General features: G+C 32.3%; 1 protein-coding gene across 1 annotated transcript; it reads left to right on the forward strand.

Annotated features, from left to right (window-relative positions):
- The first annotated feature begins 11,512 nt into the window (after nt 1-11,512).
- Nucleotides 11,513-13,117, forward strand: LOC149195541 (protein NODULATION SIGNALING PATHWAY 2-like). Its single transcript, XM_089407947.1, has one exon. The coding sequence runs from the start codon at nt 11,513-11,515 to the stop codon at nt 13,115-13,117; it is 1,605 nt and encodes a 534-aa protein (XP_089264073.1).
- The last annotated feature ends 1,429 nt before the right edge of the window (nt 13,118-14,546 follow it).

The following is a 14,546-nucleotide window of genomic DNA, read 5'->3' on the forward strand; positions in this document are numbered from 1 at the left end:
TACTAATATGCACATATTCTTAGGAACACACACATGTTCTTAGGAATGCACATATGTTCCTAGTGAGATTTTTATTTATCTATTTATTTATGCACCCCTAACACCTTTTTTTATCATATTAGGACAATGTGACATATTTTAGGGGGATATTGAAAACATTTGCGGATTTGTGAACAACCTTGATTCATGAGCTCCAAATCAAGACCATATCTTGGTTTTGGAGTCAAAGTAAGCATTCTACTCTTCTTCTTTTTTTAAATTAATTTTTGGGTTTTTATTTGTTTGTTTTTATTTTAAAATTAGAAAAAATACTCAAAATAATACCTAAACACAATTGTTATATTGAATTGTAGGGAATTAGTTAATATGGAACTTAATGAGAACCTAAACCCACCATCACCATTGTGTGCTACAATTCCTATACATTATTTATACTCTAGAATGTTGGACTTATTTATGTGAATATATTAGATTATTATAAGTATCATTTATGAATAATATGGTTGGTTTACAACAATAACATACTGTAGCAAATTCTTTCCATTGACAATGCATTGATTATTAAACTTTTAAGATTATTTTTTATTTTTTTGTATAGCATCTAGAGTAGAGGGTGCCCTACAAGGTAGCATTGGGAGTAGTGGTCACTAATAAACGAATTAACAAAATGTTACATTAAAAAATTAAAATAGTACAATTTGGCTCCTTCTTAAAGAACACAAAATTAAATTGACTAAAAAATAAATAACTACATACATATATGTACAAGTAACAACATTAATTACAAAGTAATGAAATAGAATGAAATGATAAAAAATATTTAAGCATTTCTAAATTTGATTCCTCTCATAAATATAGGTTTAAAATGGATCTTGAATAATTTTAAAAATAAAATTTATTTAGTATTTTCTTATAATGATATTTTGAATAAATATAATAAATGGGTGTTTGTAATAATTAAATAAAAGAATTTATATTTAAATTTAATAATATTGACAATATGAAAAAAAATTGTTTTAAGTGTGACTTTTTGAAAAAATTTCCTATTTATTTTCCGATTTCATTTGTCTAGAATCAGATTCATTGAAATCACAACTTTGACAAGTGAATTCTGCACTGACCTAATGAAATCATAAGTTTCAAAGTGCCCTAGAAATCTGCTTCTATCATAAAACAACGTAAAACTAAAAAGAACACACTTAAAAGATTGTAAATTAATTTTTTTTTATGGATTTCTTTTATATTAAAACTAAAAAAAGAAACTTCCTAATTTTTTAAATCATTTTTAACTATTTTAAAATATTTCATTAATATATAAATCTTAAAAAATTAATAAAAAATTAAATTAATATTCCTCATGATCCTTCTTCCCCACCCATCCCCCCTACTTTTTATTCCAAATAAATTCCTTCCTCCCTTTTTCTTTATATAATTATATCATTTTTTACTCCTATTATAATTATTTATCTAACATAATTAAAATAAATTTTCAAGCTCCTAATTACTTTATAATATTTTGAAACCTATTCTTACCTCTTTGGTAATATTAAAATAAATTCCCTCCTCCCATTTGCTTTATATATTTAACATATAGTATCCCTTTATCTTTATTTTGATTCATTTTTTGACCTTATTTATTTAACTTCATTAAAATAAATTATTGGGCTCCTAATTATTTTATTAATATATACTATTTTGAAACTTACTCTTAACCTCTCTTAACCCTATACTGTATAATATATAATATTTTAGAACTAACTCATAATCTTATAAGCTTATTATTATTTAATATTATATATAAACTCCTAATAATTATTTTTATTAATATTTATAACTTATTCTTAACTCCATTATTAATTTATGAAGTATTCTTGACTATATATTATTATTATTCATAGTTCTAACAACTAATTTATAACTAAATTTATAATATTAAATAATTCTTATTTACTTGTTTAGAATATTTATTTACCTGTTTAACTAATTAATTAAATTTGTAATATTAAATAATTTGTAAATTTATAATATTAAATCATTCCTATTTACTTTTTTACAATTTTTATTTACTTGTTTAACTAATTTTCAACCTAGTTTTTAACTGCTAACTTTGGGAAATGATACATCAATGTTATTTATTCATGAAGATTCTATGGTTTTTTCCCCTTGTCTTTAGGATGATCCAGATTAGTTGATTCGAAATGTCTACCAAATCTTAAAAATGTAATTAGTTCAAAATACATTTATCTACAATATAGATCATAAAAATATTCAAATCTAACCTAATTAAAATTCTTTAACAATATATCTTATCACCATATCACCAATTAATTACTAAGACACTTTTTTTTTTAAACAAACTTCTAATTTAAATTAGATAAAACTATAATTAAATTATTGGGACATTATCCGGAATCTTTGAGTGCATAGCAGTTCTTTGCAAATGTTTATTTTGATACTCAACAACATAGTCTCATTCATATTTCTCTCCCGTTTTAAAACAAAATTCTTATTAATGAATTATACTTATAATAATTGAATTCCAACGAAAAAATTACCCTTTATGTGGCTTATAATTTGGTGGAATCTCTTGGATCTCAAGAGCACTTTTTATGTGGCTTATAATTTGGTGAAATTTGCTGGATCTCATGAGCACTATTTATGTTGCTTATGATTTGGTTTTGTGAGGTAATATACAAATTGTTTTTTGAGTGAATCTATCCATAATATTTGCTCTTCCAATTTCATTTGATTTGTGATTAAGGAGTGTGTTTTTGATTCGTCATTGCATCTATAGGTTCTCCTCACTTTAAAATGGGGAGACCTTAGAGTATGGAAATGATACTTTAAATTAATTAATGATAGTAAATATAATCTAAATTTAATTAGAAAATGTAATTAATTTAAAAATAATAAAAAAAACAAATTTATTTTATTAAATTTATTATATTGTAACTCTGTTTTTACTTATTTTTTGTAATCTTGGTGAGACTTCATTCCACCATCCTCGCTAAGCTACCGGTGGAAGTAATTATGTTTTTATTAATAAAATTATAAATATCTTTTTAAATAAAAAAATCATAATATTCAAATTTCGTTAAAATGATTATAATTTGATATTTTGAACATATAATTAAAACTAGCATTTGCACCAGATGTTGCAAAGGAAACTCCGTAAAGCATAAATTGAGGAAAAATTGTAACATGGGAATGGGAAAATCTAAATAAGATGTAGAGATGTAGTAGAAATGAAATTCTAAAGCTGTATAAACTGAAGTTGATTTAGGGTGCCTAAGACTATATTTTTATCATTAATTATTGAATTAATATTGCTTATAAATCTCATAAAATTAAACCAACATACAATTCAGGGCTCTGATCACTAAGTTTGACTTTGGGTCATTAACATGGTGATGCCTTGTCTCAACCACTAAACCACAAGCTAATGAACAAAAGACTACAAAATGTTACGATCATTATTTTTCTAGAATCATTTTGTGAACTTACAATTCAGGGCTCTGAACTCTAGGTTTGACTTTGGCTCATTAACATGGTGATGCCTTGTCTCAACCACTAAACCACAAGCCATATTATATTCTATTTTATTCCACTTCAAGCCATTCTAACTCTCCATAGACCATCACCAAGGCCATTGGTGACAATCCCTTTGATCTCGGCATCCCATCGTTCCTTGGTCTGCACCCAATGTTCAATGTAGATTGCCTTCAGCCATACAGTCCACCATTGGTGGACACATCTGACATTGCAAAATAGCTCACACCAACAGAGCTTAACCCAGACTGCATGGAATAGGCCACAAGAAATCATATCATGGACACACAAATCAAGAACACTCGACAACAAAGGATACAACTATATCGAGTTATCAAAGAAAGCCAGCTCCTTCACCAAGGAAAATGGCTCACTAGGAACCAAGTTCAGCAGGTGTTTCCCCATCACATGGAGGAACTCAATGCAATGGGGACCATTACTTCCTTGGGGGGGGGGGGGGGGGGGAAATGATCTAGGTGGATATTGGTGGCCACCCACCTTTTCCACTTCGACCCTCACCATTGTTTCTTTCAGCTTTTTCAGTTTCCTTAATTGTAGCACAATTTACTATTTTTTGTAGTTTTGCGAGCCCTGAACTTCTGGAGTCGTTTTGACGCCCTAAACGACGTTTTTTAAGAAAAAAATCTCATCAATTTTTACGGAAATTGCATCAGCCTCTATATTCCTTGGAGACATCTTTCCAACGAGGTATCATACGTGTCAAACGAAGATAATATTACCAAGTTACGACCTTGGGAATTTGGCTGCCTAACTAACCCGAATGGGGCCCATAAACTCTTAGTGTTACATCTCCTCGGGTTAGGGTTTTGGTTGTTTAGCGTTTTCTCTTATTGTTCAATAATAAAACTTCCCTTGAGCCTCATTGTAACTCATTTCAGAGGCATGTAGCTACCACATCTCTTCTTAGAGATAAGCTACCATCGCCCACGCTATGTTATTTCCATTCTGTTTGTAAGCACAGTTCAATATTTTTCTATTAATGAAATGAAGTCTTTTTCTACTGCATCTTTGTGTTCATGGTTATATCTTTAAGTTGTTGTGTTCCTGTTTAAGTTTGGATCACTCGGAGGCCAATGGACCACCCAGGTGGCCAAACCTTGAGTTGGGGCTCTTTTCACTAACCTAGACCCCCAACCACATGCATAACAAGGCTTGGGTGTAGTTATAGGTCTCCAAATGCATGAACAACACTGCCTCCATGCGGTCATGACCCAACTTTCCCAGTTGAGAAGGTGCGGTCTCGAGATCTGAACCACCTTTCCATGCTAGCCTCGAGACCACTGCCTAGAAATGCCTAAGACTTTTTGGAATGATAAATGACATAATGAAAAAGATTTCATACAAAAATTGAACAAGAATTGAACTAGGACATGCCTAGTCCATAACAAACGTTTCGTCAAACACATGGACAACATGTAACCTGCAGGTCATGAATGAATATTTGATCATAATAGTATGAGATTGATTTGAGAATCACCAAGAAGGCCCAATTCACTCTCCATATAGATGCAACAACACTTATTACTCCATACGTTCATCAACTGATCAATAATAAAACAATTCATGACAACGGCCATAGATAATACACATCATATATCTGAAATATAACCAGAAAATAACCAACATAGAGATCATGGAAACCCAGCCATAATGTCATCAATAGACTCGTTACAAATGATCATAGATCACAATAGGAAAATGTATCATATTAATATATCAAAATACCAACCAAATCAGGGACTTCTACGTACCACCTGACCATAGATTTGGCTAAACCAAATCAATGTTTTAGCAAGTCAGCCTCCTACCATATTCCAAGTATGAATGTGGGATCTCATGGAATAAACCAAAAAAAAAAACAAACCAGGGCTTTAAGAGGCCAAACCACCTCAACCCTCAACCACAGTGATTCCACCTCCACAGTTAGACATCACTAACACTAACCAGATCGATGTCTACCCAAGTTATCTAGGGCTATAGGAACTAGTTACTAAACCCACAACCTTCAAGGGCTACAGAGAATTTGCCAAACCCGGCTCCAGGGACTACTATCTCAACCCACTAAGGGCTCCAGACCATTTGTCCCAACCTAAGCTCTAGGACTAGTAACTCAACCCAAGATGTTCAAGGGCTTCCAGAGTGTTTTTTCCAACCCACAACCATAAGGCACATGAACACCAATAATAAAAAAGTCAAGTGCAAAAACCCATAACACCATGGTTATCCAAACGGATGGAAAGCAAATGCTAAAAGCACTGTCAATCTAGGAAAATCTCCATGCCAATGAAAACACATAATCAGAAAGTGACATATATATGCCATGCATCCATAAATCAACAAGGAAATCACACATGAAATTTGTTACCTACAAAGCAATCCAACTATATCTACTAATCCACTTGTTCCCTTGTGTTTTCCATATTTCCTTTGCCTTCTTTCTCCAATCCAATTGAATACTAGAGTGTTCCACGCATGCCCCGAGAATGCTTCAAGATTTTTATAAGTGTGCAAGAGTATGAAAGAATGATACAATAGAAGAGAGATCCACCTAAAATTGTCAAAAGGCTAGCAACTGACCTTTAAAAGCCTTTTTATCACTGAGGCCTATATTTTCTTCATTTTCCTTCAGGTGTCATTCAATTTCCCTCTCATGCAAATATGTTTCTCTTCACATTATTTTTCTCTTATTCTCTTTTTATTTCATAAATAAAACAATAATTATTGCCACTTTTCCTTTGCCAATTTCCATAGCCATTAATTAATCATTAGTGATACCCATCACTATATTTTCCCCAACATTTAGCTTGGAATATGTGTCTCATGACCTTGTTCTTATTTTATTTACATAAAAAATTAACTAGGGGCTCTTACAAAATGGATGGTTTGACCACATGATTATCCAATAGAGGAAACAATATGGGTGGTTGGTTCTCCATCATGGAGAGCGTGATTACAACTGATTTGATACATCCTTTTTCATGTTATGTTGGTTAAGTGAGTTGGAAGATGTTCGAGTTTTCCATATTTTAGCTCTGTTGTTGTAAAGAAGGAGAGTATGCTAAGAATCAAATATTTTCATGTTGTCCCTTGATTTCATGATCAAATTGAGAGGTTGAAGCATTGTATGAATACCCCACTCTATTGGAGCGAGAGGAAATGAATAAGTAAAATGAGAGAAGACGATTGTAATTATGTTATTAATCTAGATGCTTGCTAGTTCCTAATCCATTTCCACTTTTTGTATGCGATGTGTTGATAGTATAGGGATATTTATTCAAGTTTAAACAATTCCTTATCTAAGGAGGTAGAAGCCCCTTGTTACTCAAGTACTACCTATGTTTTAGCTAGGGTAGTTTATATTTTCATTCACATTGTTGTTTGTTTGATTATTTACATTATTTCTCAATATTTATGCTCTTGGGCATTTTCAACAAGATGATGACTTCAAAAGTGGCAAGGGGGCCATCAAGAATGTGTTCCCATAAGAGTGCACATGCATTCCTTGGCATCCAATCTCGACAAGGCTTAAGCTGCCAACCAAGTTGCCAACTCGACACGACTTAGGAACATGCATGCACTTTAGCAATGTGTATAACTTATTACTAATATGCACATATTCTTAGGAACACACACATGTTCTTAGGAATGCACATATGTTCCTAGTGAGATTTTTATTTATCTATTTATTTATGCACCCCTAACACCTTTTTTTATCATATTAGGACCATGTGACATATTTTAGGGAGATATTGAAAACATTTGTGGATTTGTGAACAACCTTGATTCATGAGCTCCAAATCAAGACCATATCTTGGTTTTGGAGTCAAAGTAAGCATTCTACTCTTCTTCATTTTTAAATTAATTTTTGGGTTTTAATTTTTTTGTTTTTATTTTAAAATTAGAAAAAATAATCAAAATAATACCTAAACACAATTGTTATATTGAATTGTAGGGAATTAGTTAATATGGAACTTAATGAGAACCTAAACCCACCATCACCATTGTGTGCTACAATTCCTATACATTATTTATACTCTAGTATGTTGGACTTATTTATGTGAATATATTAGATTATTATAAGTATCATTTATGAATAATATGGTTGGTTTACAACAATAACATACTGTAGCAAATTCTTTCCATTGACAATGCATTGATTATTAAACTTTTAAGATTATTTTTTATTTTTTTGTATAGCATCTAGAGTAGAGGGTGCCCTACAAGGTAGCGTTGGGAGTAGTGGTCACTAATAAACGAATTAACAAAATTTTACATTAAAAAATTAAAATAGTACAATTTGGCTCCTTCTTAAAGAACACAAAATTAAATTGACAATGCATTGATTATTAAACTTTTAAGATTATTTTTTATTTTTTTGTATAGCATCTAGAGTAGAGGGTGCCCTACAAGGTAGCGTTGGGAGTAGTGGTCACTAATAAACGAATTAACAAAATGTTACATTAAAAAATTAAAATAGTACAATTTGGCTCCTTCTTAAAGAACACAAAATTAAATTGACTAAAAAATATTTAAGCATTTCTAAATTTGATTCCTCTCATAAATATAGGTTTAAAATGGATCTTGATTAATTTTAAAAATAAAATTTATTTAGTATTTTCTTATAATGATATTTTGAATAGATATAATAAATGGGTGTTTGTAATAATTAAATAAAAGAATTTATATTTAAATTTAATAATATTGACAATATGAAAAAAAATTGTTTTAAGTGTGACTTTTTGAAAAAATTTCCTATTTATTTTCCGATTTCATTTGTCTAGAATCAGATTCATTGAAATCACAATTTTGACAAGTGAATTCTGCACTCGAAGTGACCTAATGAAATCATAAGTTTCAAAGTGCCCTAGAGAAATCTGCTTCGATCATAAAACAACGTAAAACTAAAAAGAACACACATAAAAGATTGTAAACTAATTTTTTTTTATGGATTTCTTTTATATTAAAACTAAAATAAGAAACTTCCTAATTTTTTAAATCATTTTTAACTATTTTAAAATATTTCATTAATATATAAATCTTAAAAAATTAAATTAATATTCCTCATGATCCTTCTTCCCCACCCATCCCCTTGCTTTTTATTCCAAATAAATTCCTTCCTCCCATTTTCTTTATATAATTATATCATTTTTTACTGCTATTATAATTATTTATCTAACATAATTAAAATAAATTTTCAAGCTCCTAATTACTTTATAATATTTTTAAACCTATTCTTACCTATTTGGTAATATTAAAATAAATTCCCTCCTCCCATTTGCTTTATATATTTATAACATATAGTATCCCTTTATCTTTATTTTGATTCATTTTTTGACCTTATTTGTTTAACTTCATTAAAATAAATTATTGGGCTCCTAATTATTTTATTAATATATACTATTTTGAAACTTACTCTTAACCTCTCTTAACCCTATACTGTATAATATATAATATTTTAGAACTAACTCATAATCTTATAAGCTTATTATTATTTAATATTATATATAAACTCCTAACAATTATTTTTATTAATATTTATAACTTATTCTTAACTCCATTATTAATTTATGAAGTATTCTTGACTATATATTATTATTATTCATACTTCTAACAACTAATTTATAACTAAATTTATAACATTAAATAATTCTTATTTACTTGTTTAGAATATTTATTTACCTGTTTAACTAATTAATTAAATTTATAATATTAAATAATTTGTAAATTTATAATATTAAATAATTCCTATTTACTTCTTTACAATTTTTATTTACTTGTTTAACTAATTTTCAACCTAGTTTTTAATGGCTAACTTTGGGCAATGATACATCAATGTTATTTATTCATGAAGATTCTATGGTTTTTTCCCCTTGTCTTTAGGATGATCCAGATTAGTTGATTCGAAATGTCTACCAAATCTTAAAAAAGTAACTAGTTCAAAATACATTTATCTACAATATAGATCATAAAAATATTCAAATCTAACCTTCCAATTAGTAATTAAAATTCTTTAACAATATATCCTATCACTCTATCACCAATTAATTACTAAGACACTTTTTTTTTTAAACAAACTTCTAATTTAAATTAGATAAAACTATAATTAAATTATTGGGACATTATCCGGAATCTTTGAGTGCATAGCAGTTCTTTACAAATGTTTATTTTGATACTCAACAGCATAGTCTCATTCATATTTCTCTCCCGTTTTAATACAAAATTCTTATTAATGAATTATACTTATAATAATGGAATTGCAACGAAAAAATTACCTTTTTGAGAAGAACAACAAAAATGGTAATGGGATGGTAACAACAACCATCGAATCCGACCGCCCTCCTGACGCATTGACATCCCAACAGTAATGTGATTTCGTGTTGAATAATATGAAAGTCGCACCTGTCAGCATCGCTTCATTGTTCGAGGAAAGCTCGTTTCAATCGAATTAATTCCTTGGTTCCATTTGTCTGGGAAATGATCCCTCAGCAGCCCGATGAATACGTAGAAAAAATATTAAATAATGGTGTTCTAGATTGTTTAGCAATGGTATTTTACGGGCAATTCTTATTTCATAGATCATAGAAAAGTAAACGCTCCCTGACATGCCAGGCATTTAGCTTTTGCCTTCTGAGTGACAGCACGCGAATCGAGATAGCAGCGTGGAGAGAGAGGGCGAGAGCTAAATGCGTGGCATGTCAGGGAGCATTTACTTTTCTATGGTCTATGAAATAGGAGTTTCCTATTTTACGGTTGTTTCACTTTTCTTGATGAGGTTGTAAAAGTAGATATTCTCATTAATGCTATATATTATAGATATGTTTTCAGATTATGTTTGCATTTTTACGATGTAGTTGGAAAAGTAGATATTTTCATTAATACTATATTTTATGGATATTTTTTCAAATTTTAGCTATATTATAGGCATTTATAGGTACTCTTCACCAATTAATTTGTGATTCTTCTAATTTAAAAAAGACGGAAGCTGGAAACATAGATATTGTCAGTAATAAGACACTTTGCAGACATATTTCAAAATAACTTGACTTAACTGGATAAGTCCCACCAATTAATTGATGATCCCTATAGCTTTCAAAAAAAAATGGAAAAACAGATTCAGTAATCAAACACCTTACAAATATGTTTTCAGATTAATTTATGCTTTTAGACATAAGTGATAACTTGACATACCCTCATAATTCTCATGAATTAATTAGTCATCCCGTATTAAAAAAATAAACAATAAAAAATATAAATATTCTACTTCATAGTACATTTTACTGATATATTTTTAAATTTAATTACATTTATATTTTAATACCTCAATTCTCACACACATATATATATTTTTAAACTTAAACTATATTTTAAACATAAATAGCAATGAGTTAATATGACCAAATAATCTCATCATCTATAACAAATCACCATCAATAATAAATTGACCTACCCAAAGAATCTCCCCCACCGATTAATTAGTCATTCCTGTAACTTTTGTTTTATTTACTACCCAAATAATCCCCACCCATTAATTGGCCATTCCTGTAGCTTTTCAAATTGACAAAATTTGGTATCGAAATCTTCTCCTGCCAGATGTCCTAACAGTGATGTCGCAACAGTGACGTCGTATGAAATGAAAGTCCACGTCTCCATCACCGCATTGTTCAGCTGCCCACCGACAACAAAAACTTCATCTTCATCTTCATCTTCTGCTACCCACCTATGAACTTCATCTTCTGCTACCCACCTATGAGAAAACTATCCCTAAACTAAGTCCTTGCTTCCCCTTATGTTGGACGTTGCAATTCTAAGTATTAATCAATCCATAATAACTTCATCAGCAGTTCATCGCTCTAGAGTTTCAGGCCATCAAGTTTTTTTCCTGCGTGTCTTTCTTCTCGCATAGGATCCAAAAACAGGAGGCTCAGCTTTTACAGTGTCGAAAATGGGCGACATGGAAGATGGAACTGGAACAACATTGTTTTCTGAAAAAGATTGGCATTATAGTTTGCTAGATGTCGATTGGGATACTCATTCGCCAGCAGTAGAACTGTCAGACGTGCATTTGGATGCAGCCCAATGGTCGTCATTGGATGATTTACTCGTTGACGACAACCATGGCTGCTCCTTCAATAACCTATCGTTGTCAACAGAATTGGAGGCCATTGGTGAATATTTAATAGATACAGATATGCGAGATGACAATAATAACATCGAGGAAGATCCAATATCGAGACCTCAAAGTGATCCCATCGTCTTCCAATGCCCAGTAGACACTGAGCTGCATCCAGCTGCTCTAATTGCTGCGGATCGATCGCTTTCTGACTGTGCCGTGGTCACAAACAAGTCAGTCTCGCCCTCTGTCCTTATCGATCATGGCGCCTTTGAGGAAACTGAATACAAAGGTTTGAGGCTTGTACATCTCTTGACAGCATGCGCAGAAGCATTGTCGCAGGGAGCAGAAGATGTAGTGGAGGTCATACTCTGCAGGTTGCGAGAGCTGGTTTCTCTCACAGGCTCCACCATGGAGAGAGTGGCTTACTATCTCTACCATGCTCTACTCCACTCCAATGCGAATTCCCTCGCTCATAATATGGAGCCCAATGATAAGAGCAGTAAGGACCATTTTCTGGGAGCCTTAAAGCTGCTGCATGTAGCTTATCCTTACATACAAATACCTCACTTCACTGCTAACCAATGCATTCTGGAAGCAGTCGCTGCAGCCGGTGGTGGTAATAATGTAGGAATCCATATTATTGACTTTGATATAATGGAGGGTATGCAATGGCCGCCATTAATGGAGGCCCTGAGGAATAATGGAAATTATGATGTTGCTCACTTGAGAATCACAGCAATCAGATGGGCAGAGGAGAACGAAGAATGCCTGCTTTATACTGGGCACACCGGAAGAAGGTTGTCGGAGTACGCAAGCTCTGTGGGACTCCCATTTTCGTTCCAAGAAGCGGATTTGAAAGGGCTGAAAGAGGGACTCCTGCCGTCTCGTGAGGGGGAGATTGTAATGGTGAATTGCATATGGCAGTTGCCTCACATGGTTAATCTGCGAAATAAATCGGAGATGATGGAATTCCTGGTCGGCGCACGCCACTTGAATCCCGAGGCCGTTACAGTCGCTACGGGCCCACACGGCTCAGAGGGAAACATGTCCAACTTCTTGGAGAGCTTCTGTCGTTGTCTGGAGGAGCTGTGCACCATTTTCGACTCGCTTGAAGCTGGACTCCCACAGCATGGGCTTGCAAGAGCGATGGTGGAACGCTTCTTCTTTGGACCCGCCATGGCAAAGAGAATTGTGAGTAGCAGTGCGTGTGGCCCACCTGATACCAGAAAATCCAACGTTCTTGATCTCCCTCTGGAGTGTGGTTATGGCGAAGGTAGTATAAGCAACGACAATATGTTGTACGCAAAATATACGCTGCACAACTGTGTGGGTAAGGGATGCTATGAGGTAGAACTGGCAGGTGATCATCGACTGGTTCTGAAATGGGGTTGTACCCCGTTGGTGTGGGTTTCTACCTGGACGACACGGAAGTAGCACTGAGATTGAGAAAGGGAAGATATAGCAGCAAGGTAGAGCCACATAAATCAATCCGTCACCACAGTTTTGTTATTTGGATGAAAGTTTAAAAAAGTAATGCATGCAATTGTTAGGATTCTCAAAATGATTTGCAGGGTTGAACTGATACACGTGTTTTTGTATTTAGAGAAGCATTATGATAAGTGTTTTGTTTTTTTTGTGTGGTTAAGACAGCATAAAGAAAACAAGATGTAAATGAAGTTGTGATGACATATAGCATGTGTGCCAAAGTGTGGGATTAAGTAGGTGTTGTGATCGTTATTCTTATCTAGTGTTGCCTTTCATAATAGTAGTTGTTTGTAATGGTGTGAGGAGATTGGGATTGCCTAGTCTAGTGAATTCAACATATAGCATGTGTGCCAAAGTGTGGGCTTGTTAAATTCTAGACATCGATGGCTCCATCCATATCATAATGTCAGAGGATGAGTAGACTTATTTCTGCTGGGAGGATATAAGATAGTTTTATGTAAAAATATGGTTATTGATTTTGTTATTGTGAGATTTGTGTAGTTTTTTATTTTATTTGTAAAAGTGTAGAATTAATTGATGAAGAGAGGAATGTAGTTAAATTAGTCTTTCTATACCTTCTTTGGTGTGGAAAGAAGGTTTTTTGGTGCTGAGAGAACATATAGCTAATTTGATTGTGGGAGTCTCTTATATAGCTAATCTGATCGTGGGAGTGTGTTATAAGCTCATGAGTCATATAGCTAATTTGATTGTGGGAGTGTGTTATAGGTTGATGAGAGTCTTGTTGTGCTTCTAGGTTCAAGAGCATCAATTAGAGGTTATGCTATGAGATTTATGTGTGTAAAACGGTCAGTTGCATAATGTTATGAGATTTATGTGTGTAAAAAGGTCACTTGCATAATTCATTGCTGGATATAGTCAAGTATGGAGATTCTCCTTCCGGAGATCGAGAAATGTGAACTATACAAAGTTAATAAAAAATGGTTATTAAATGAGTTGAATGGGAAGCTCGAAGATTGTGGTGGTCAAAAGAGCATTGTCTTAGAGACTTCAGAGTGAGGATAAGTGTCAAGGAAGACCACTCAAACAAATGTGACTATATGTGAACTATTTTTTGTGTTTTCTGTATTAATATTTGTAATTATGTAATGTAAGCATTAAATGGGGACTTGTAATTATGTAATGTAAGCATTAAATGGGGACTTGAAATAATAATTACATCAGTAAACAGGTAAGATTAGTTTTTTGGTTGTTGAATTTTGTTGAGAGATTTTATCAACAAGCAATTCCTTGTTTGGAATCTCTTAGATCTCATGAGCACTATTTATGTGGCTTATAATTTGGTGGAATTTCTTGGATCTCAAGAGCACTATTTATGTGGCTTATAATTTGGTGAAATTTGTTGGATCTCATGAGCACT

Source organism: Pinus tabuliformis, chromosome 2_2 (genome assembly GCF_031772625.1).
Source record: "Pinus tabuliformis cultivar Carrire ecotype Pingquan chromosome 2_2, CPIR1, whole genome shotgun sequence".
Classification (NCBI taxonomy): Eukaryota; Viridiplantae; Streptophyta; class Pinopsida; order Pinales; family Pinaceae; genus Pinus; species Pinus tabuliformis.

Excerpts from the sequence above, each read along its gene's own strand:
- LOC149195541 (XM_089407947.1), top strand. The coding sequence starts at position 11,513 with ATGGGCGACATGGAAGATGGAACTGGAACAACATTGTTTTCTGAAAAA.